Source organism: Myotis myotis, unplaced genomic scaffold (assembly GCF_014108235.1).
Source record: "Myotis myotis isolate mMyoMyo1 unplaced genomic scaffold, mMyoMyo1.p scaffold_m19_p_2, whole genome shotgun sequence".
NCBI lineage: Eukaryota > Metazoa > Chordata > Mammalia > Chiroptera > Vespertilionidae > Myotis > Myotis myotis.
In genome coordinates this window covers 47094879-47121183 of record NW_023416324.1, presented here as the reverse complement: position 1 = coordinate 47121183, position 26305 = coordinate 47094879, and the positions used below count along the sequence as shown (strand labels likewise).

Here is a 26305-nt window from a genome sequence, read left to right as displayed (position 1 = left end):
TTTGTGTACACCATGTTGAATATCCTACTGTCATTTATTGGTCAGGGTATGTAGTCATGTATTTTTTTTTAAACTTCTCTTCCTTAAAAAACAATGCAGAAAATTCCAGCTCTTTAATGGAAGAGTAATTAAAATAATTAGTACCAAAAGCAATATTTAATAAGACTCTATGTCTATGAAAAAAATCCAGCAGAACCAAGACTTAGTTCCTTCTTGGGATAAATAAGATTCTTTCTTGTGCCACCCTTCCCGCCCCCAACCTTTAAAAGAGTATAAAAAATTCCCAAATCTTCCAGTTGTTTGAAGTATTAATATTTCCTACTCAAACCTTTTGTCAGTAAAACTTTTTTATACTTAGATACAGCCTATTTCTTGATTTAAAAGAAGTAATACTAGATTTCTTATTTTCAGTCACTCAAAGTAAACGGCATAGACATTTGCAAGAGCAAAGAGTGAAGAGTTTCTGAAAACATAAGATGCAAAGGTATCACTTTTAGGATTCCAGAGGCATCTACTCCCAATAAGTATGCTCTGGCCATGCCGAGGTCCAATGTGAACAATCACAATCAGCTTGTACCGTGGGATCATCAAGTCCTTGACCTGGGCTTTAATCACCTAGAATTTAAAAGGAAAAAATACAAAAAATGGTTCTCACTTAGCCACATTGAAACTTAAGAGTATTGCCCTTTGTCATAAATATAATGGATTTAATTTAAGAAAATAGCATGATCCATTGTAGATACTGTCACTAATTGTTGTAGAGCCATAACTATGATTTGCTTCAAGCACTGTCCTCATGAGAAAGGACATTTAGGGACAAAGTGACAGCACCAGCAATAAATGTACATTTTTCTCAGGCACATGAAAAAAAAACTGTAATCCAAAAAACAGAACTTAATAGAGTTATTATATTCTTTGGAAAATTTATGTTAAGATGGCTTCCCTTCAAAGAATGTTGGCATTAGAGTTACACCATCTTGTTCATGTCTAATGAAGAGACCATAGGTCTGGAGTCTCCTGCAATATGACTAATCATAAATGCTCATTAAAGACTTTGTTATAAAAGAGCAAACAGAGGAAATCTGATAGAGTGCCAGCACTGCAGTCAATAAAAATAGAAATGAATGCCCTTAAATGAATTTAAAGGCCACAATGTCTGTGTTTGATGGCCATCAAAGCTGCCTTGGGGAAGAGAAATGATCATTAAAATTTTTTATCTTTCACAATAATTTAAAAAAATAAATGGGGCAGTTTTATACATTTTTTAAATGAAATACATGCAAATGATGCACGTAATGATTGTTTTAGACAAAGGCTCTCACACAGAGATAGAATATGACCTAATAAATATTTTAATAAAATAAAATATAAATAAGCATTTGTACTGCTACTGCAAATTAATTGCTTTCTTCAAAAAGTAGGGGGTTGTACTCTCTGCAAATATTCTAGTTACAGTTAACTCTTTAGGCAAATCACACATTACCTCAGAAATTGTTTTAGCCATCTGTCTACAGAGCTCTGGGTCATATTGTTCTTCTTGTAGGTAGGTAGTTAACACATCTTTCAGAATATGATTGACGGTAACCACGGGAAAATGCTTGGTAGGACCTGAAAATATGACAAAATTTCTTCCTAAGAAGTCATTTTATTTATTTGTTTATATGTATGTATGTATGTATGTATGTATTGTTTTTAAGAATAGTTTATTGACTTTTTAGAGACAGAGGAAAGGAGAAGAGAGAAATATCAATATGAGAGCTTAACATCTATCAGCCATCTCCTGCACTCCCCCTACTGGGGATCTAGCCAGCAGCCTGGGCATGTGCCCTGACCACAATTGAACTGGCAACCATTGGGTGCATGGAAGGATGCCCAACCAACTGAGCCACACTGGCCTGGGCTAGGAAGTCATTTTATATCTTACCCGCCCACCTCACAGGCTAATTAAGAGTACAGAAACATGGAGAGACATTTAATCTTCTGTGTGGCCTTCATTAAAGAAAAAATGGTAGTCTTAGGCTTCCAGTCAAGTTCTCTGGCAGAGAATAAGACAGTAGACTCATCCATTTGCCAGACGACCTAAGGAGTGTGTTCAACCATCGAGGTTTGACACTGAAAAATATCCCCATTCCCAGTTCCCACTATTAATGACCTACGTCCAAGTCTCAACACAACACCTCTCTCCTGCTTCTGTCTACCTACCTACCACACAGCAACTGGATGGGTCGTTCTAAATCCAAGATTTTTTTTTTTTTTTTTGCTGTTTACTATGTTCTTAGGGCCATTCTTTCTTTAAACCTCTATTGTTGAAAGTGTTATATATGTCCCCTTCCATCTCCCCATTGACCTCTCCCAACCCATATGAATTCATTGGTTAATCTCTTCCCCTCCCCACCTCCCCTGCCTTCCCTCTGAGGTTTGACAGTTTGCTAGATGTTTCTATGTCTCTAGGTCTTAAGTCCCAGATCTTACCATGATATTTCACTTAGCAAGGTCTAACATTCAGCTCCCACCCTCCCTGTAGCCTCTTCTTCCAATATCACAGGCTCTGCATGATCCTGCAGTCCACCTCATGGACTTCATTTGTCTTATAAAGCTGCTTGTATATTGTCTCTTGCTCTCTCTCTCTCTCTCTCTCTCTCTCTATATATATATATATATATATATATAGAACATCCTTTCCCATCATGTTCATCTAGAAATATCCACTAATGTGTTTCAAGGCCAGTTCAAAAGTCTTCTCCAGGTAGCCTTCTTGCTCTCTTCCAATAAAAACCATCCCTCCCTTCTCTGCACTCCCAATGCACTGGCCCCCACCACTATCTTGGCTCCGAATCTACCTAACAGCTAAGGCACACCTGCCGTTCTCCCCAGTGAAATGAGAAGGTCGGCCAGATTTTTATCCTCTTCAGAGTTGAACACAGTGCTAATGGCATAAGAGATATTTACTTTATGATTTCTGAAATAAGACAGAATCAAACATTTAGAGCGAATAATCATGGTACAGATCATGGCTACTTTTACTGAGCATTTTCTACATGTCAGGCACTATGGTAAGCATGTCATATCTGTTACCTTATATAAACTTCCAGTAGTCTCTGGCGTGAATCTTACTGCTATCTCCCTTTCACAGGTGTGAAACAGAGGTTTAAATGCATTGTGTAACTTGCCCGGAATCACACAGTGGCAGAGCTGGGACGTCCCATGTCTATCTGACTCAGGAGCTCATATTCTTAACCACAGTTAGTCCATGTTCAGATAAGGAGCTTCAGATGGGTCTTCTTTTTTTTTTTTTTTTAAATATATTTTTATTGATTTTTTACAGAGAGGCAGGAAGAGGGACAGAGAGTTAGAAACATCAGTGAGAGAGAAACATCGATCAGCTGCCTCCTGCACACTCCCCACTGGGTATGTGCCCGCAACCAAGGCACACGCCCCCGACCGGAATCGAACCCTGGACCCCTGAGTCCACAGGCCAACACTCTATCCACTGAGCCAAACCGGTTAGGGCAGATGGGTCTTCTTTACCTGCCACTCCGGGAATCTGGCCTGTACCTCCTGGGAGTATTAACCTCATCGTCTTTCTGTCACTGTACAATGTGTACCATGTGCCCAGGGCCTGGGGTACAGGGACTTGATCATTATGTGCTGAATTGATATGGATAAATGGATGAGATGAAGAATTATATCCAATTCTATTTGAATATTCATCAGTATCTTTTCAGAGTTTATTTTTAATGACTGTATCTGTCAGGGCCCAAGGGAACACATGACACACTAAAGTTAAGACAATTCCAGGAGGACTTAATAAAGAGACTCCTTTGAGAGGTCTGAGCAGGATGTAGGAAATCTCAAGGAAACTGCCCCTAGGTTAGTGAAAGTGAAGGTGTTACCCTCATCCTACCCCCGGCTTGAGGGATATGAGAAAGGAACTCTTCCTAGATCCTAGAAGAGGCACGTGGATTAGGCTCCCTGGATAGCAGTTATGTCCTTCTGTTGATGGATACAAACAGCCAGAGATGAACCCACAGGCAGAGTGGAGGGAAAAAGACCCAGCTCACAGCCCTTCCACCCTGCGGCTTCCGACGGAACTTTCCCATTGGCTGAACTGAACCAGAAGGTTACAGCCCATGCTTGTAGCAGAGTTAGGTCAGCTTCCTGAGGCTCAATAAATAGTATTTTCAACTGGGAGGAGGGGAGTTATGGGGGGAAAAAAGAGGAACAAATGTAATAATCTGAACAATAAAGATTTAATTTTAAAAAAAAGTACATGATCACAATCAGGAAAAAAAATAGTATTTTCATTTTGATGATTGTATAGGAATTGTTCAATTTATATTCGTGTGGGAAATGCATCTGAACATGTAAAACAGGGGCACCTGATACAATGAGTGTGATAATTAACCCCAATAGTTAGCCAGCAGGAATCTCTGTTCTACAAGACAGAGATAAGCAGTTATAAACCTGTGAAAGGTTGGTCTCGGTTACTCCTGCTTTATGGGTCTGTAGGCAAGCTCCTGGTACCATAGACCTCAGAGTCCCTTTCTGTGGATCTTTTCGATTTCTACTCAAATATTCTAGTGAAATGAGGCTAAATTTGAGGTTGATTTCCCCCTTTCTATTTAAGAAAATTTAAAATGAACTGCCAGCTTAGACTAAATTAAGTAGATTACATCCTTTAGCTCCATACCGCTCTCTTTCTCACTCCCTCTGACGAAGCACTCATATCATACATACCTTACGTTTGACCTACATCACCCACATGACACTTAATTTAGTCATGTGCTATGACAGTGATGGCGAAACTGTTGAGCTCGGCGTGTCAGCATTTTGAAAAACCCTAACTTAACTCTGGTGCCGTGTCACATATAGAAATTTTTTGATATTTGCAACCATAGTAAAACAAAGACATACTTTTTGATATTTATTATATATATTTAAATGCCATTTAACAAAGAAAAATCAACCAAAAAAATGAGTTCGCGTGTCACCTCTGACACGCGTGTCATAGGTTCGCCATCACTGTGCTATGATGACCATATGCATTGCTCCCTTCAGAAAGTAGTAAACTCCTTCGGTGCGGAAGCCTGTCTGCCTAGTACACCTCCCTGCCATTGGGAACAGCGTCTCCCTTTCCAGGAACTGGTCCTCTTCCTACACTGACCACATGGCTCTTTAGAATCTCCCAGGGCCTCCTTTGAGCCCAAGGCCAGGTCATGGTTGACTGGCCCAGAGGAAACACTTGCCCCAAGCCAGGCCAATTGGAGTCCTTTCTTGGAATTTTTAGTTCAGACTTGACGGGGAGTAGGAGAGGATCAGGCTCTTTCTGTGGCAAAGTTATGCCGTGTGATCCTAAGGAGCTGCTGGGGGCCAGTTTGTCACAGTGGGAAGGAATCCAGACACAGGGAGAGGAGGAGCTCACACAGTTTGGTGCTAGAGAGACAGACATCTGGGGGCACTTGAGCCTGTTTCCAGTAGCTCCTGTTGGCCAGATGGACCAATGTCTTTTCTGTGCTTTGTTACTTAAAAAAAAAAAAAAATCTCATTAACTAGATTCTATTGTGAAATAGAATGAGCTTTTCTCACTCCTTTGTGACGTCCCCCCTCTACAGCCACAATCATCATTGCCTTGCTCAGGCGGGGATGCTGAGATGCAAAGAGAAAGCAATTATCAGTGTTCAGCTGTTGACTTTCAAAATCAGCTCCCCGAAGCTACTTTCAGAGTCAACCGATGTGAATGCCAAAGCTACTTCTTTCTTTTTTTTAAAAAAATATATTTTATTGATTTTTTACAGAGAGGAAGGGAGAGGGATAGAGAGTTAGAAACATTGATGAGAGAGAAACATTGATCAGCTGCCTCCTGCACACTCCCTACTGGGTATGTGCCCGCAACCAAGGTATATGCCCTTGACCGGAATCGAACCTGGGACCCTTGAGTCTGCAGGCCGATGCTCTATCCACTGAGCAAAACCGGTTAGGGCTCTTTTTTTCTTTTTCTTTTTTTGAGATAATTTTTTTTTCTTTAGGAGGGAAACATTTTTTTTTTAGAAATAAAAAAATCAAGGACCTGAAGAAGGTCTTATGGATGAAAAAACAAAACAAAAAAAAAAAAAAAGGAAAAACTTGTCCATAAAAATAGATAAGAGAGAATAGATAAAAAATTTAGTCATTTAATATATGTGTCTCAGTTTCCGCAAACTGAGATAATAATAATAATGACCAAATATTTTTTTTTGTTAGGGTTAAATGAGTTGAACTTTTTAAAGTGCTTACAACAGTGCCTGCCACACACACACACACACACACACACACTCACACACTCATTAGATATATGTTGTTGTTGTTGTTGCTACCTTATTCTGAGGAAGGAAAGGGAGTGCTGGTGCTGAGAAGGCAGCGAGATCAGTGAGGGTGTCAGTAGGGAAGGAGGGAGGCCTCCACGGGGTGGGGTGAAGTCTGAGCTGAGAGACTCATAGGCTGTCCAAGAACACATCTGATGACAGGGCCTAATCTTCTCACAGAAGGTGAGCTCCAGGGAGAAACCAAGATGGCGGCATAGGTTAACGCCGGAGATCGCTGCCTCAAACAACCACTTCAGAGATATAACTAAAGGACAGAACGGACATCACCCAGAACCACGGGAAGGCTGGCTGAGTGGAAATTCTACAACTAGGAGGAAAGAGAATATCATACCCAGACTCAGAGGAGGCGCAGTGCTGAAGTGAAATACTCAGGTGCGGAGTGCGCGGAGCGGGCTGGCGGCGGAGGGCGCGGTTGTTGTTTTCAATCGGGAGGGAGTTTCAGACTCTGAGCTCCAGATCCGGGCGAGTCTCTGGGGACCGAGACTCAAACGGGAGAAACGGGACTGTCTGGCTTCGGTCGGAACTCGAAGGCAGCTTTCTCTCCGAGGTTTGCAGCCATTGCTGGGGCTCTGAGAGGCAGAGCCCCTGGGGAAGGAACTGAGAGTCGCCATAACTGCTTGTTCCGCCCGCCCTGTAGATCCCCATAGATCCCCGGGGACCCGCCCCGCCCAAGCCCTGCACAGAACCATTTGCCGGATAGCCTCAGGCAAACGCTAGATTAGCACCGCCCTAGAGATCCAGCACAGAAGCCCTCCCACTACAGACACAGCAGACTCTCATAACCAGTTAGCCTGGAGGTCAAATCACCCCCGGTATTGCCGACAACAATCAAGGCTTAAAGGCAACAAGACTGTGGACAAAGACCACTAGGGGGTGCACCAAGAAAGCATAAAAAATTCGGAGACAAAGAAACAGGACAAAACTGTCAATGGAGGATATTGAGTTCAGAACCACACTTTTAAGGTCTCTTAAGAACTGTCTAGAAGCTGCCGATAAACTTAGTAAGGCCCTCGAAAAGACTGGTGAGACCGCCGATAAATGTAGTGAGATCCTCAAGAAATCTAATGAGACCCTCGATGTTGTGATAAAGAACCAACTAGAAATTAAGCATACACTGACTGAAAGAATATTATACAGACACCCAACAGCAGACCAGAGGAGCGCAAGAATCAAGTCAAAGATTCGAAATGCGAAGAAGCAAAAAACACCCAACTGGAAAAGCAAAATGAAAAAAGAATCCGAAAATATGAAGATAGTGTAAGGAGCCTCTGGGACAGCTTCAAGTGCACCAACATCAGAATTATAGGGGTGCCAGAGGATGAGAGAGAGCAAGATATTGAAAACCTATTTAAAGAAATAATGACAGAAAACTTCCCCCACCTGGTGAAAGAAATAGACCTACAGGTCCAGGAAGCACAGAGAACCCCAAACAAAAGGAATCCAAAGAGGACCACACCAAGACACATCATAATTAAAATGCCAAGAGCAAAAGACAAAGAGAGAATCTTAAAAGCAGCAAGAGAAAGAAACCCAGTTACCTACAAGGGAATACCCATACGACTGTCAGCTGATTTCTCAACAGAAACTTTGCAGGCCAGAAGGGAATGGCAAGAAATATTCAAAGTGATGAATACCAAGAACCTACAACCAAGATTACTTTATCCAGCAAAGCTATCATTCAGAACGGAAGGTCAGATAAAGAGCTTCACAGATAAGGAAAAGCTAAAGGAGTTCATCACCACCAAACCAGTATTATAGGAAATGCTGAAAGGTATCCTTTAAGAAGAGGAAGAAGAAAAAAAAAAGGTAAAGATACAAATTATGAACAACAAATATGCATCTATCAACAAGTGAATCTAAGAATCAAGTGAATAAATAATCTGGTGATCATAATAGAATCAGGGACATAGAAAGGGAATGGACTGACTATTCTTGGGGGGGAAAGGGGTGTGGGAGATGCGGGAAGAGACTGGACAAAAATCGTGCACCTATGGAAGAGGACAGTGGGTGGGGAGTGAGGGCGGAGGGTGGGGCGGGAGCTGGGAGGAGGGGAGTTATGGGGGGAAAAAAAGAGGAACAAATGTAATAATCTGAACAATAAAGATTTAATTAAAAAAAAAAAAAAAGAAGGTGAGCTCCAATGATGTCCTCTCTCTCTCCATCTTAAAAGTCTACTTTCCATTATGTTGGCTTCATTCTCACTCAGGCTGTCTCAATGTGGCAGCAAATATGGCCACCAATGAGTCTCGTCTGACTTGCTGCTCAGTCAGTGTTTGTAAAGAATCAAGTACCTCTTTAATCATTGCTCCAAAAAGGACCGTGGAGAACTCATTCCATAATTAATAGGAAATTATATTGGTTGTCATAGAAGGCTTTTCTTCTCCATGATCCAAGGTAAAGTCTTAGAGGCAGTCATTTTGAGAAGCAATAACATAATGAATGGAGAAGCAATATAAATACATTTCTTCATTTAATTCTCATAGTATCCCTCTGATATGTGGATTATTATCCCTATTTATAGATGAAGAAACTGAGATTCAAGGATTCGAAATACCTTGCTTGAACACCATTTATTTAGGATTTGGCAAAACTAGTATTCAGATATATTGGATCCTATAGACTGTATTTTTTCTATATGCATGTTTCAGTAATTAATTAGTGAGCAAATGTAAATGGTGTTTCATTACAAGAAATATGGACATTTATTTTACCATTCCCTTCTTTTTCATTTCATTAATTTACATTCATGTTTCATCTCACTCTTGGTGGCTGTAATTACTCAGATAAAGGGAGGACAAACATGTTAACCATTTAAGATATGTTTAGATGATACAAATATTTTTTGATAGAATGTGAAATATTAAACACAGTAATGCTGGCGATTGACTGATCTCCCACCCCCCACTAATCTGGTCAGTATTGCCTTTTGTAGATATGAGAAAATCTTTACCAAGGCCCACAGAGTACCTTTCATATGCAAAATAAATCCAGAAATAAATAGAAGTAGAAATATGTTTTTGATTTTTAATAAGATGGCTAGTTGAATGCTTAAAAAATTAATTGTCAAGCACAAAAGACTAATTATAGGAGATTAATTCACACAACATTTTGTAAGAATATATGGAAATACTATACATATTAAGGTATTTGGAAAATTTCTTTTCTACCCTCTTTTTTTAAAAAATAATGAAATTTATTGGGGTGACGTAAATTTCAGGTGTGGATTTCTATGTTACAAGATCTGTATATTGCACTGTGTGCCCACCAACCAAAGTAAAATCATCTTTTATTACCATATATTAGGCTACTTTTCTAACTTGGTTCAACATCCAGTACTTCTAAAACTGATAAGACAATTTAGCCCGTTTATTTGAAGAAATAAGTCATGAAAATAATATATCCCAGGAAGAAGAAACACAGGGCTTCATATTTCAGCTCCTTTATCTTGTTGAAATTGGACTCAAACCCTTTCAGTATGCAGAACCCCAAATCATAGGCACGGAATGGCAAAGATCTTTTAGCTACTAGTGGGTGAAAACCTAACTCAAACTTAGCTTGCCTTGCTAAAATCCCAAGAGTACTTTGGACTTAGGATTCAAATGATGATGTTGGGATGTAATTCTCTCTTCTTAGGCTTCATGTGAGGGCAGGAGAGCAAAAGCTGCCATAGCCCCTACATTCTTTCAGGTTTCAGGGCCCGATCTGCTTCTTCAACAGCCAAACATTTTTCTGAATTGAATATCAAGGCTTTGATTGATTTGACCAATCGGAGGGTCTATGCCATCCCAGAATCAGTCACTAGTACATCTCTGAGGCTAGGATCAGCTTCACCAGAATGTTAGGGACCCAAAGTAGTAATGATGCTTCCCTCCCCCCCCCCCCCCCCCCCCGCAAAACTGGGTAAGGTTCTGAGAAGAAGTATAAAGATGCATTGGATGGCAGGAATATTCGTTGTCTACCACAGCATTATGAAAATACCAGTAGACTGACTAATTATGGAGCCTTGTAATCCACGTAGTCTTGGGGATTACTGGAGAAACCCGTCTCCAAGGCTTAATAGGATGCGTGGATGGTCTGTAATTTTCCCGAGGTTAACTGGCACAGATGGAACTGCTCCAGCCCATGGGGTCTTTCTTTGGTCACTGGTAAGTCTCTGCGGAATTTGTATATAGCAGTAATTATATATGGATTCAGATAATAGTGGGCAGGCAGGCACTGAGAGAAAACAAGTAGGTCTATAAGGAAACATGAATGGGAAAAGATATTCACTGTGGACTCCACTGGGAGTTTAGGGGCAGGTGCAAAGTTCTTTGTTTTCAAAGATCTAAAACCTCAGTGTGAAGGGATAAACACCTCTGTCAACAGGGGACCCAGAATTATTAGCCTTTGCCTTCAAGGCTTTTTTCTCCACCTATCAACAGCATTGGTTGGTTTTGTTTGATAAAACTTTAATGCATAGCTCTTTTATTTCATATTTTATTTCAAGTAGATATAAAATAACGCCACAAGATAATCCCCCCAAATACTCAGTGGACTTCTTTCTTCAGTAAGACACAACATTCATCAGTGCTGCCCAGTGAACTGCTTGGTGTTTAGCAACCACTGATAGAGAAAAGTAGACCCTCCATAAGGGTCGGCAAGCGGTTCCGCATGAGCACAAGCAGACTCCCAGATGGGGTGAAGGGATCAAGTTCTGACCTGTCTCCACACAGGTGACCCTTCAAAATCCCAGATTTCTTTAAGATGAGCCTCCCACCAATCCCATTCATCTCCATTGCCCCCGTCCTACCTCTTCCCGTGGAGGGGAGGGGAGCTGATCAGGACTCATGAAGCCTTAATCAGCTGTGAATCACTGGGGTTTGAGGAGCCTGCTAGGCTCAGCCCCTTGGAGTGAGGGGGCATTCCCTGAGATTCCTTGTTAGGAAAAGCTTGTCCCCATGTCTTGCCAAGTAGCCCTCTGTCCAGCTATCTACATGGAGCCATACTGCTCCCCAGGGAGAAACCCTGCCCCCCTACCCCCCCGCCCCCCCCCCCCATGAAGAACTGCAGCCTTTGTAGTGCAGAGATGGAGCTGTGGAGAACTCTTTGTAAGCAATTAAAGTATGGGGTGATGACACTCAGAGAAGAGGAGAGGAGAGGAGAGGAGAGGAGAGGAGAGGAGGGGAGGGGAGGGGAGGGGAGGGGAGGGGAGGGGAGGGGAGGGGAGGGGAGGGGAGGGGAGGGGAGGGAGGGAGGGGAGGAGGAGAGGAGGGAGAGGAGAGGAGAGGAGAGGAGAGAAGAGAAGAGAAGAGAAGAGAAGAGAAGAGAAGAGAGAGAGAGAAGAGAAGAGAAGAGAAGAGAGAAAAAAGAAAAGAAACGAGAAAAGAGGAAAGAAAAGGAAAGAAATTAGAGCAGCATCAAATCACGCAGTTAAGATCCCTTCTATTGTACTAGCATTGAAGATAATGCCGGGTTATCAAATATTAGTTTAAGTAAATATCACTCACAAAATTAGAAGTTTAACATAGAAGAGAGTGATAAAATAACACACCCAGCTGATAGGTGTTTCCCATCTGAACTGTAAGGCGAGAGGCAACATCATGCTGGCTAGGTTCATCCATATACGACACAGTACTCACACAGCTGGAAGCAAGGAAGAAAACAAATGTCAGTAGTTATTACAACAATAACAACAAAGCACAATGTTGCTTTCAGCAAAAATATCACACAGGTAAAATTTTCTCTAAAATGTGTAAGCAAGTGCCAGGTAAATATCCTGGTGACATATTTAAAGCCAAAAACATTTGAGAGATGGAAACTTTAAGGCGTAAGAAGTTACTTGCGATTGTGATTGAATGTAATAGTGATTGAAGCCCAGTGCCGTGCCCAGGCATCTGATTATTAAGAAAGTGTTTGGCCCTGACTGGTTTGGCTCAGTGGATAGAGCGTCGGCCTGCGGACTCAGGGGTCCCGGGTTCGATTCCAGTCCGGGGCATGTACCTTGGTTGCGGGCACATCCCCAGTGGGGGGCGTGCAGGAGGCAACTGACTGATGTTTCTCTCTCATCGATGTTTCTAACTCTCTATCCCTCTCCCCTCCTCTCTGTAAAAAATCAATAAAAAAAATATTTTTTAAAAAAGAAAGTGTTCGTGGTTGGTCTGTCTGTGGGGTTGCCACTCGCATCACCCCCACAGGTGCAAAGGCTCTCCTCCAAAGCTCACAACAGGGGCTGGGGAACATACAGAAAACTTAACACTTTGGGAAACAACTCTGTATATACATAGGGGGTTATAAAGAATGCACGACTGTAGGTACCTCACAAATCCCTTTAGTAGAAAAAGAAAAGCGAAAAACTCAGCAACATGGTGAGAGAAACCACAATTCACCCAAACGATTGTAAATCAATAAGCATCAATCACCCTTTTCAATGTTCAGAAAGGGCTTAGGCTTGGTTACCAAGGCAATGTAAGCTTCTCCAGGTGCTGAACAGGAGACCCAATCCGGAGGAGCCCCTAAGGTCCCCCAGGCACTGCTTAATTCAACTAAATTCAGGGGAAATCCCACTGCCACTAATGGCAGCCTCAGAGCGCTCTGCCCCAGTTCTGTCCACCTGTGAAAATGGAGATTCGCCAGATGTCATTTCAAAGGAGATTATATGGTAGTGTGTGTGTGTGTGTGAGTGTGTGTGTGTGTGTGTGTGTGTGTGTGCGCTTTCAGAGTGACCACTTTGATAAGCAGGCTGTGTTTTTGCTTTCAATAAAAAAGAGATATTTGTCCTTAATTGTTGGAATTTTTTTCTTTCACGAGGAGTTTAAAATACTTAGTTCTCAGCTATTTGGAATTAGTGAGCTTCTTGCAAAGCGATATTTTAAGAAAATTATGGCTAATCTATTTTTTATAATCCTTTAACACAATACAATTTACACAATAAATTAAGGTTTACCAGGAAGGTGCTGCAAGAAATTACGGCTGCTTTTTCACGACGGCTTTCTGGATTAGTGATTTAGTCCCTATTCTTGTAACACCTGCTGTTCTCAATTTGTTGCTCCCTTTGAAGTAGCACGCAACCTGCTTGGCTATGTTGGCTGCAGGTGTTGTGGGCAGTACTGCAGAAGACAGCTTATGCTTAACGTTGCATAAGCCCCTTGATTCTAAGATAAGCCAGCCTGTCCCAATATAATAAATGCTACTTTTAACTTTGCAAAACATTTCCTATAATGATCTTATCTTACCTTCACAATGCTCTTTTAAGTAAGTAAAAGAGTCATTATTCTACCCAGTTCAGAGACACAGGGAACAATGCAAAAGGCTTACTTTCCACACATAGGAAAGGCAGGTGTATTTCAAATATCCTATACCCCTCAGTGACAAAATCTCACATATGATTGTATCTGACAGAATGAAAAAAGGGGTAATGACTACCTGAAAGATTAGTTACTGCCATTAACACTTACACAAACATAAGAAGGTATAATAAAATCCCTGTTTCTTTTCTACTGAATACCATACTAAACACTCATAGAAAAGGAGTAGAGTTGGTACAAAACTCAGATTTGCAAAAGTTAGAAGTCTAAGACAAGAAAGCAAATAAGGATTTTGACAAACAGTCCTCATTATTGTTTGTGATCGCCATGTTACTTACAAATTGATATTCAGCGCAGTTTAATATTTTCAGTATGAAATGGGTATCACAGGGAGCCTAGAAACCCCACTGGCTGAAGACTATGTGCAAATAGGAAGTTTTGCAGTGACTTTTTTGATTAATGAAGATGGTTTTGATAGAGGCACCTCTCACCGTCACCAGAGAGGTGTTAACAGGACAGCCCTCTGAGTCACTGGGAGAGGGCTGTCCCCAGCCTCGATCCTTGTCTTCTCATACAAATGAATTTATAGGAGAGACCTTGACTGCCTTGTGAAAAGCCAATTTATCAAAGCAATTAAAGCATGCACCTTTATTGAAAAAGCAGAGCAAGTAAGCAAACCTATACATCTGGCTTATGAAGAGCATACGGGCTCCCAGCTAATCTGAAGAGCATATTGGGTGAGGGTTTGAGGCATTATATACCCTCTTGCCTATAGGTTTCAAAATTCCTCTGCTGAATATTTTGGTATAGATTAAGTCTCAAAGTTTTTTTGTGTTTTTTTTTTTTTTTTTACTTTGTTGTGACCTTCCCAGAATTCATGAGAAGCACCTGCCAACTTTATCTTGCCAAGCCTGAGACTGCTGGCTTCTCTGCTTAGGGAGTAAAACTTCCCCTTCTTATTTTTCCTTCCCCCTTCCTCTCCCCCTTTCTGTATTCTTTCATTAGGGAGGTTTTTAACCATTTGCTCTCAAGTGTCTTGTTAGTTACAAGCTGGCTGCAAATTGCCCACACTCTTTGGCCTTGTTTTAACTTTCCTATCTCAGTTCCCCAATTTCTCCTGACCCGGAATCTTGTAACAGTTCCATTCAGTGTCTTTTTATTCCCACAGTAATCATATGTATGATCATTGCATAGTCCTTGTAAAAAGTTCAAAGCGTAGAAAAGTATAAAGAACAAAGTGAAATTACACAAAAAAGTACTAACCACACTGGTTATCTAACCATTGTTAACATTAAAAGAAATATTTTCAGATGTGATTTTACATATGTGATTACATGATCGATGTTGAGTTGTTTTTTCCCTTCTCAGATATGTATCATGAATAATTTTCTATGTCAATGAATAGTAATCTACATGAATATTTTAAACACCAAGAGTGTATTTAACATGTGAACATACTACATTTTATTTAACTGTTTATTCTTTAAGTCATTTAGATTGTTTCCATTATTCTACTATTATAAAGAAAATCATAATGATCTTAGTGGCAGGGACTGCCCTTTGCTTTCCAATGTTGTTCTTTCTTCCTTGGTCACAGAACCTTACATTTATAGGAATGTTTCTCTCTAAATTAAAGGCAAATTTTTGGACTTCTTTGGTGCCATGTGGCTTGTGACATAAGTGAAAGCTTTGGATGGAAATTCTGAAAGAGTTTTCTTAAAAGAACTAATTCAACCAAGAGGAGCCAGTGTGTGCCCTCCTTGATGACTGGAATATGGGTCTGATGGTAAGAGTTCAGCAGCTATCTTGGGTCTTGAGATGATCTTATGGATTATGGATCAGAAAAAGAACGTCTAGATCCCTGAACTGCTCCCCTCCATACTTCTTATGTAAGAGAAAAATGTATTTCGGTTTTGTTTAAGCCAATGTTTTAAAAATTATTATTATAAAAATTAGAGCTATAATTGATTCAAATTCTGACACAGAATTTTTTTCTTGGAATTGGGATGCTGCAATAATAGAGCACAAAATTTAGAGTTAGTTTTGTAAAGGAGACAGGGCTTTGGGGAGTGAGGTTTCAGATATTTTGCTGGAAATCCGGCATTCTGGATCATGCAGAGGGAAAATATTTAATTAGCCTATCAATTTCTGTACCTTGGATGGCTGACCATTTATAAACCAAGACTATAATTGCATGTACAATTAGAAGGAAATTATACTTAAAATGTTTATGGTATTTTTGGAACTGAAACCTGATAGTTCCAATACTAGAATGAGATGAATTGAAAAAAGGGAGAGAGAAGAATAAGTTGAACAGAAAAAACAGAAAAAAGGTATTTCTCGAAAAACGACAAAATATTTAAAATGCTTGTAATCTGAGCAACTAACATTAAACTAGAATATGAACTCAGTAAATTTTTAGAAGTAAAAGAAATCCTATATTTGAAAGTTGGGAATTACCAATATTAATTCAGAATATTGACTTACACAAATATATATTTTTTCTTTTTATTTATTTATTTATTTATTCATTTTTAGAGAGAGAAAGGATGAGAGAGAGAGAGAGAGAGAGAGAGAGAGAGAGAGAGAGAGAGAGAAGAAACATCAATTTGTTGTTCCACTTATTTATGCATTCATTGGTTGATTCTTGTATAGCCCTGACTGCTGGTTGAACCCACAACCTTGGCATGTTGGGAAAACACTAATCAACTGAGCTACCTGGCCAGGAACATACATGTTTTCTATTGATAAACAGCTTTACTCAAGCCGTTGGAAAATTTTATAGATAAAAATGTGAGATGTTTGAAGAGAAAACTTCTTTTAATTACTAGTTCTGCATACACAGCACAATACATTTATTGAGTAAATGTCACACCATTTCAAGTGGATGAATTTTAGTTGTCTATGACCAGACTTTCTCTAGTGTATCATACTAACTCTTCTAGAGTCATTGCAAAGGGAATGCTATAGTGGATCTTGTTATTTATTTTTAAATTAAAAATTCTTTTATTATTGAAAGTATTACATATATCCCCTTTTTCTCCCACTGGCCCCTTCTAACCCTCCTCCCCAGGCCTTCACCACCTGACAATATGGTGATTTTTTAAAAATAAGAACTTATTTTTATTTTATTTATTTTTTATTTTTTAAAGTTTTTTAAAAAAATATATTTTATTGATTTTTTACAGAGAAGAAGGGAGAGAGATAGAGAGTTAGAAACATCGATGAGAGAGAAACATCGATCAGCTGCCTCCTACACATCTCCTACTGGGGATGTGCCCGCAACCCAGGTACATGCCCTTGACCGGAATCGAACCTGGGACCTTTCAGTCCGCAGGCCGACGCTCTATCCACTGAGCCAAACCGGTTTCGGCTATTTTACTTTTTAAAATATATTTTATTGATTTTTATTTTTTTACAGAGAGGAGGGGAGAGGCATAGAGAGTTAGAAACATCGATGAGAGAGAAACATCAATCAGCTGCCTCTTGCACGCCCCCCACTGGGGATGTGCCCGCAACCAAGGTACATGCTCTTGACCAGAATCAAACCTGGGACCTTTCAGTCCGCAGGCCGACGCTCTATCCACTGAGCCAAACCGGTTAGGGCGTGATTTTGTTTTTTAAATGTAAAAAATGTTCTTGCTGTTTATGTTTATCATCAGCTTCTTGGCATTAATGGAGAAAATATTTCAAAATACATACAAGGCAGATGTAAAGTTTTAGAAAGAAAGGTAGATTACTGGTAAATCTTGTGTAAACTGGTGAAAACACTGAACAAATCAACTAACATTCTAGAGAGAAGAGTAACAATTTGTAATCCGATGCAAATTTCAGTTAATACTTGGAATCACATGAACTGTTGCTGAGGGCAGACTTGAAATTAACCTGGATGCAGAAATAGCTGCATAAAATTGGCCCACAGTAACAAAGTCACCTTTCAATATTGTACTGGAGACCCTGGAAACTTCCCATGCTAACTAACCCATAGCCTGTGTTCTGGTTACACAGAAAAGGGGCAGAAAATAAAAATAAACAGCTAAGGAGTTGGGATATATTTATTCTTCCATGAAATTCAGTTTTACTGAAAACATCTTACAAATTTACTTGCTGACCATTTCTTGAACTACACAGAATAAGTGCAAGGCATGTCGTATTGTTTTGGCTGTTAGAGATAGAAACAATTATTTCAATTAAATCTCACTAGCCACACATACCATGTAATTTTCATTGAGGAGTCATTCCCAGACATTTCACTGCCATTATTACTTAGATATTTTGAAACTGCAGTAAGAGATAATATTTGAATGCACAGGCAGCCTTAAAGCCATTAATTTAGTAGATTAAGAAAGTCAGAATATCATCTCTTCTGTTACCATGAGATACCTGGAAATACCATATTTTGAAATCATGTGCTGCCTCCTAGTGGGGATATTTCAGAGCGCACAGAGAAAAAGAAGACTCCAGGGTATAAATTTGCACTCCCACCCCTCCATCTTTCAACAAATATGCCCTGCCCAGAATGCACGGGCGAAGCGGGAAGTTCTTGCAGTACCAAGAAAGTCCCTGTGCTTGAGAAGGAAGACGTAGAAAATAAGATAAAATATGCATCGTTATGCCCTTACCTGAGAACTTCCTACCTCAAAGCTTCTATGGATAATTTTATGCATGGTATGCTTACAGCAAAAGCATACCTACTCTTCCTCTGCCAGGAGAAGGTATAAGTTGCTTGATAAGGTAATTTAGTTTTATGACCACTTAATTTATAGCAAGTTTGCTGGGTTTTTATGTAGTTTTAAGATAGGTTTGTGCTATTATGCTACCAGTGCGTTCCCCTGAAGAGCTGTGGGATCCATACTCAAAGTTCTCATAGCCCGACGTCACTGCAATTTTGGTTTGAGGCAAAAGAGAGACTCTCATCACCAACGGTAGGCCTGGCCTCCTAGTTGAACTAGTGGACTCAGAGATAATAAGCCTGGATATCATGTCGCATGATCCCGGGAAAGTAACCTAACCTCGGGTTTCAATTTCCATTTTAAGAACGTGAGAGTGGCACATCTGTTCAAATACTGTTTGAGGCTGCCGAAGGCTGAGCTTCCAACAAGAAAGATGCCATTGTAAATACCTGCTCTTACCCATGGGTGGGACACAAGGTTCTGGTGAGTGAAGAGCTTGTTAATGCAAGTCACACATACATAGCCAATTTTCAGGAAATGAGAATACTTGGCCATAAACAAAAGCCCATTTTGCCACTTCCTAATTCTGTAGCTTTGGAGGCTCAGCTTCTCGAAGCATCTGTTTCTTCATTTGTCAACTGGAGATGACAATAGCATCTATCTTATAGAGCAGGGGTTGGCAAACATTTCTGTAAAATTCCATATAGCAATTTTTTTTTGGCTTTGTGGGACCTATGATTTCCACTGCAACTACTCAACTCTGTAGTTCTAGTGGGAAAGCAGCCAGAGGCAATACATACATAAAAAGTCATGGATATGTTCCAATGAAAAATTATTTATAAATACTGAAATTTGGGTTTCTTTTAATTTTCACATGACAAAAATATTACTCTCCTTTTAATTTTTTTTTAACCATGTAATAACCATACTTAACGAGGGCCATACATACAAAAACAGGTGGCAGGTTGAACTTGCCCTTGGGCCATAGTTTGCCACTCTCTGTAATATACCTTCTGTAAGACTTAAGTGAGGTTATAGTGAGGGCTCAACAAATGTCAGCTAGTATCACCCTTATTACTATTAATTGTTGAGATGAAATACAAAGTATGATGACAACTATGTATGTATGTATAGAAATAAATGTGATGTGTTAACATTAGGATATTGAGATAGTAAGATCCAGCTTAAAAAGTTTCTTTTTTAAAAAAGAAAGCATAAAATTATATTAGAATTAAATATAATTTAAATAAAAACACACAACCCTAAAAACTGTTAACAATAATTATATTGACTATAAATTCTATTGATTTTTTTTTAAGAGAGAGTGGAAGAGAGCGGGAAAGACAGAGAAATACGGATGCGAGAGAAACACATCGATTGGTTGCAACTAAAGTACGTGCGGGGAGAAGCCTGCAACCGAGGATGTGCCCTTACCGGGATCAAACTCGGGTCCCTTCCGTCCACAGGCCGACACTCTACCCACTGAGCCAAACTGGCTAGGGCTATGCATTCTATCATCCTTTCACAATTCAGAGGGCTCTTTGGGTATTCATTATGCCAGGGGATCAATGTTAGGCATCGGTTACCACTGTATGAGACTATAGACATAAAAACCAAGACTGCAGGGTTAAATCTATGCAGACCTGATACCACACCTAAGAACCTGCTTTCCCAGTAGATCTACATTCTACTCTTCTTTGCCCTCCTTATCTGTGTGTTTACTGCTATAAACACACAGATAAGGCCACAATCTAATGATCGAGGTAGACAAACAAACAAACATGCCCAATACAGTACCACGTACAAGGGGAAAGCAGCAGGAACAGAAAGGAAGAGCGTCCAACACAGTCTGGAAGTGGATGTGGCTGTAGTTGGATTGTTAGAGAGCTTCCTGGAGAGAGAGATGGAGATGGAGATAAATCCTGAAGGAGGAGGAGAAGGAAGCCAGAGTGTAAGAAGAATATTCCTGATAAAGGTGCCCCATGGGAAAGGAACGTAAGGCAATGGCTGGAGGCAAGACAGAGCACTGAGGGATGATAGATATGGGAGGTGAGTATGGCTGGAGCATAGACGCTAGCAGGACAGTGGGGAAGATGGTGCTAGAGAAGCAGACAAAGGTCTGTAGACCCTATGTCAGCGACTTCCTTCTTGTGTGCCACAAGAATGTTTAAAACAAGCAATATCTGACTATTAACACAGGGCACTGACCTCTTTTCCCCTAGATTGTCAAATAAAAAAAATAACAGTTAACACAATAGCCATCTGATGTGAATGAATAAAAATTAAACCTATTTTTTTGGTCAGATCAGCAAAAAGATATTTTTTTGGTGTGCTGACGAATTTAATAATTAGTTTATGTGTACATGAGATGAAAAAGGTTGAAAGTCACTGCCATATGCCATCCTCGTGATTTAGGACTGTATCCTAGTCATTAAATCATCACTTGACTTGTAAGCGGCAGTTATTTCACAGTAAAATGATGAAAATGATGCCCACCTAGTAGGAGTAATGCTGGTGGGCGGGAAAGAGATAGTGTGTTAGGTCCATAGTATACTTCAGGATATACTTTATACTACTAAAACTGATCTATTAAAATTGTTTTGAAATAACTTTCAGATGAAAGGTATATGCTTTTCCATAAAGCACTGCAATTTCAAAACAATATCTGCATTTCATAGCCTCTAAGCCTTCAGAATTTTTGAGCTGACGATGAATTTCATGAAGGAGAATCACCATGCAGTCTAGTCTAAGACCGGGATGAAGATAATGAAATTATGCAGGAGTTAGAGCTGGGGAGGTAGCCTCCTAAAGGGCTCTGCATTGCAAGGCCATGTGGCAGCTATTCATTTGCTCTTCAAGAAAAGGTGTAGATAGAGGATCATTCTGAATGTTTTGTTTGAGAGTTCAAATTCCTACTTCAACATGTATCAAAACAATTATCACTTAAATGTTTTTGTTAGTGAGAAATCGATTCTAATGTGTTGATAAAACTATTTTTGGATTTGTGTTGCTTTTAGTTTGTGTTTATACTTCAATAAAAAAGAGTGATCTCTAATTCTTCAAATTTGGCCATGTTCTGATTCTCTATGACTTTCTAATTTGCTTTGAAAGGAAAGAGGTAAATGAAGTATGTAAATAGGGATAACAGTTTAGTCTTTGGATGAGAAAAGTTGTTTTTTTATTAATCATGGAACATGATTTATGTCAGATTATAATAAATATTTTCTTGAAAAAAATTGAATTTAAGCTAACAATTATTTAAAAATACATAATTGAAAGAACTCTTATGAACTCTTATACATAAATATTGGAAATAGAGGCCAAATGGCTAGGATCAGAAGCAAAAGTTACAGAGGTTAACTATTCTCCCAGCTTTACTTCTGTCATGCTAAGATTGCAATTCCTTTGTATTTCTTATCTGTAAAAGAGAGATTGTGCTCGTAATCCACAAATATCCAAGGTTGGAAAGTGTAATTTTATTTATTTGTTTTTTAAATTAAATATTTATTGTTGAAAGTATTATATATGTCCCCTTCTCCCCCTCCATTGGTCCCTTCTAGCCCACCCTCACCCTAACCACCTACCCACTCCTCCACCCCGTGCCCTAGGCCTTCATCATCCTAATGTCTGTGTCCAAGGGTTATGCACATACGCATACAAGTTTGGAAAGTAGAATCGTATATAATAAAAGCCTAATATGCTAAGTGTCCATTTGTCCAGTCGGCCATTCAACCAATCAAAGCATAATATGCTAATGATATGCTAAGGCTGCTCAACCGCTCGCTATGATGTGCACTGACCGCCAGGGGGCAGATGCTTTGACTGGTATAGGTTAGCTTGCTGCTGGGGTCTGGCAGATCGGGACTGAGTGAGATGGGCTGGACATGCCCTGGGGCCCTCCTGTGGTCTTTCCTTGGCTGGCCAACCTCCTGCATCCCTCCCTGGCCTCAGCCTGGCCTGCACCTTTTCACAATCCAGGCTGAGAGAGCCCCCCCGCCCTCGAGTGCATGAATTTTGTTCACTGGACCTCTAGTTTTAAGTAAATGCATTGATACATTCTGAGAGTAGGAAGATTTGGTTTCAGAATTCTAATGTAAATCTATCCCAGTTCTTATGGTCTCTGTTCCACAGGACACACTAGCTCCTGTTTCTCAACCATAGGGATTAATTACTACACCACATCCTTCAATTCTATGAGACTGTTAAGAAAGAAAGGCTGTCATGTAAGTTAATTGACCCTTGCACTGAATAATTTGCTTTGTTTTCTTCCCAATGGCAGTCAAATAGAAATGCCATGAAAATATAAAAAATTGATTTATCTTTTTAGGAGACCAAATGCAATATGCAGCAAGAGCCAAAACAATAAAAAGAACTTATTACCCTTTGACCCACTAATTCTACTTCTGGGAAGGAAGCAAACAGAGGCATTATACAGTAGAAAAGAAAAGCAATGGAAACAAACTTAAAGTGACCAGAATTATAAACTGACAAAGTATTATGCAGCCATTTATAAGGACACAAACAATGGTTGTGAAAATACATTATAAAATTTGTATAAAATAATGCTAAATACATTGTATATGCATATATTGATTGCAAAAGTACTTAAACTATGAATTTACATAATATTGAAGATGGGAATTCATGAGACATGTAGGAAGTATCCAGTCTACATTGTAGATGGTGTTCTTCTGAGTAGATGATTTTTTGGGGTAGTCTTTGAAACAGTAAAAAATGCTGCTGAGAACAACATATCACGTATGTTTTCTCAGTTTCTTTCTCTTTCTTTTTAAAAAATATGCCTCCCAAAGATGACCTGAACCTTGTACTTGTCCATTTTCTCTCTTTTTACTTCCAAAAGGAAATGTTTTCTTTTCCCCTGATAAACATGAACCTGTTTATTCAGCAATTGAACTTAAGATATTAGACCTTCAGTTACTCACTCTTTGATGCGCCTATGATGTTCCTTCTGCCGGAACTCATGGCCACTCAGGGAAGACACACTCCCCCCTTTCTTCAATGAACCAGCCATTCCGTCTTTAGCAATGTCTGCCATCACCATAACCTATGGAAGAGAACTTCGGTTAAAACAGCAGACGAAAGATCTGAAACCATTCTAGTCTCACTCAGATATTCATGCTAAATAAAGTACACAGATACTTTGTCTACCATTTTTGAACAGAGAAGTGGGGTTTCTTTAAGAGTGATTTTTAATGTATGATGTTATTCTGGTTAGTTCGACTGGACATATGATAACACTGATAACTTCTATTTACGCAGTAGTATACTTACTCCACATAAGCAGATATTAAACTGCAGCACATTGCTCAACTACTCTTACTTTAAAACTTAAAATTAATTGTCTTCCCCAAACGGTATTTTTTCCCCCCAAGCAACCATGATCGGCTTTGTAAAAAACAAACAGAACTTAACTTTTAACTCAGAATTTATACGAACACCTACCCCCCACAAATGCTTGTTTATTTTTCTTTGTTTTTTTTAAATTTCTTTTATATTTATTAGAGTGGCAATTACTCTGATAAATACTTAATTTCAATCACTCAACCTAAACTTTTTTTTAATCTTTTTTTTTTATTGCTTAAAGTATTACAAAGGGTATTACATATGTGTCCTTTTTTATTTTCCCCCCCCTTGACAATCCCCTGGCCTCCCCTACCCCCCAGTGACTTATGTCCATTGGTTATGCTTATATGCATGCATACAAGTCCTTCGGTTGAGATCAACCGAAGGAAAAATGCTTATTTAAACGCTGGTAGTAGGAACGGACTTCCCGGAACTTAGACGATAACTCTACTGCCCTACTGCCTATATACCAATTTAGATATTTATTTAAATTATTTTATACTCTGTAAACCTGAGAGCCCTAGCAAGGAGACACTGTGCCAGACACTAACACTGGTAGTTGAGTGGCTGGGGCCGACAACATCACCTCAGACCAGTGTGTCAGTGTCAGGACAGAGACAAAACGCACCGAAGGGCACACAAATATGGCAGAGGTGTACTGTGTGTTGGGAAGAGAGGCGGCGGTGTATATGTGTGTGCGATTGTGTGCCTGTGTATGAGGGTGCATTCATGAGTGTGAGCATCTTTGTGTAGGTACCTGTGAGTGTTTCTCTCTGTGGGCATGTGTCTGTGTGTGAGCTCGAGTCCTCGTGAGTGTGTGAGGCTGCATCAGTGAGAGTGTCTGTGTACATGAATGTAAGCATGTGCCTGTGTGTACCCGTGTGCATCTGTGTGTACATATGTGTGAATGAGTTATTTTCGGGGCGTACCTGAGTGAGTGGCTTTGTGAGTGTGTGTGAACCTTTGTGTGTAATGCGTCCACGTACGGAGTGTATGTGTGAGCTGAGTGCGAGCATCTGTGTGCGCGCATGTCTGTGGAGTGTCCGTGTGTGGACAGGGCTCACTGAGACTGATGAAGTGGCGCATTCAGGTTCCCACCCAAAGGGACACAGACCTGCGTCTGCTCACCTGTTTCCCACGCTGCCCGGAAGGCTCCAGTTGGAACCTGAGGGGGGGGGGGGGGGGCTTAGGGCTGGAGGGGGGAGGGGGAGGACGGGGGGGGGTGTGGGCGCCAGGCCGGGCGCAGGAAGACTGCTCAGGACTGGCCAGCTGTGCACTGGGCATCACCAGAAAGCCCAGATGCGCAGGTGGGCAGGTGACCAAAGACCAGAACCCACGTCCAGTTCCCAGATTTGGGGCCACTTTTTCTTATTTGTTTGGGGGAAGAGGAGCAAGGCGTCCAGAGAGGTCGTGGCCCAGGCAGGCTATTTCTCACCAGAGGGCCGCCTTCTGGGTCCCTGCAGCGCAGGACCCTGCGGTCGGTCCGCGTTTAGTCCTCCGGTCCCGCCCGCCCGGGTGCACCGCGCAGAGCGCGCACTTACCTACCCAGGGCCTCCCAGACCTCAGGCTCCCACGCGGGGAGGCTCCCTCCTCCCAGCCTCCGTCTGCCTGCAGCCTCCCTCCACTCCGCCTGGACTCCGCGGCTTGTCTCCCGGGTGACCTCCTCCAAACAGAGCCCTCCGCCCGCCCGCCCGCCCCGGGGCGAGGGTAGCTGCGTGGCCCCCTGAGCCGCCCTAAGGACATCAAGGGTCCGTCCTCCCTGCCCGAGGCGCCGCCCAAGCCCGGCTGCTCCCTGGAGGGGAACCGGGTCATGCTATTCGGAGGAGGACATCTGAAACCCCAAGAGTCCTCATCCAGGTCCTCTGCCGATATGACATGTCCGCGGCAGGGGTGGGAGCTGCGGAGCTCCCCAGGACCGGAAATCCGAGGCCAAAGGGAAAGTCAAGCAACCCCTTCCCTCACCCAGGCTCCTGCCGCCGCTCTGCACCGCCCGCTTGCAAGGCGCAGCTGGCTGAGGATAGGGGTCCTGAGAGCTTACATTTACCAGGTACTGGCAAACAGTTTTAACTTTATTGCTTTATTTAGGATTCCCAACAGCTGTGTCAAAGGCTTGCCCTTCCTTTACAGATGCAGAAAATTGAGATTCTCAGATACCGAACAGCGTGCCCAGGGCCCCCTGGGACTCATGGGCTTCTCCTCGACACCACTCTTCCCAGCTCCTGAAAGTGTAAGCAGCTTTGAAGTGGAGGTGGTTTGGGGCTGAGGACCTACCTGACGTAACTCATAGACCCTTTCTCCTTAATAACGACCCCCTTCCTAACTCCAGAACCCCCTCCTCAACCCAAAGCAAACAAGAGCGAACTCTGAGGGGATACTCAGTCATTGGGGGCACAAATAGGGCCATGCTTCTAAGCACCTCCCTGGCACATGCTGAGTGCGAAGTGCAGCTGGCATCAGCTGACAACAGCAATGCGCTGAGATAACAGGAGAGGCCCGAGGGCTACGGCAGTGTTTGAGAAAGAACATTAAAGTGTTCTGGCTCATTTCAGACCCTATTCACATAAGAACAGGAAAGGACTGCTTACTGAATATCTACTGGGCACAGGATAAGAAGGTTTAGGGG

General features: G+C 41.1%; 1 protein-coding gene across 2 annotated transcripts; it reads right to left on the bottom strand.

The window, feature by feature from the left end:
• Positions 1-373: 373 nt before the first annotated feature.
• On the bottom strand, positions 374-25343 carry DYNLT5 (dynein light chain Tctex-type 5). 2 transcript variants are annotated; one of them, XM_036351658.1, is made up of 5 exons: positions 25224-25343; positions 23262-23383; positions 11893-11984; positions 1484-1608; positions 374-615 (listed from the first exon to the last, which is right to left on the bottom strand). In XM_036351658.1, exons 2-5 carry the CDS (start codon positions 23378-23380, stop codon positions 412-414), a joined length of 540 nt encoding a protein of 179 aa, XP_036207551.1. In that variant the 5' UTR covers positions 23381-23383; positions 25224-25343; the 3' UTR covers positions 374-411. The 2 variants fall into 2 exon arrangements, with proteins under 2 accessions (XP_036207551.1, XP_036207552.1); XM_036351659.1 differs by having other exon boundaries at positions 25228-25343.
• Between the last annotated feature and the right edge of the window lie 962 nt (positions 25344-26305).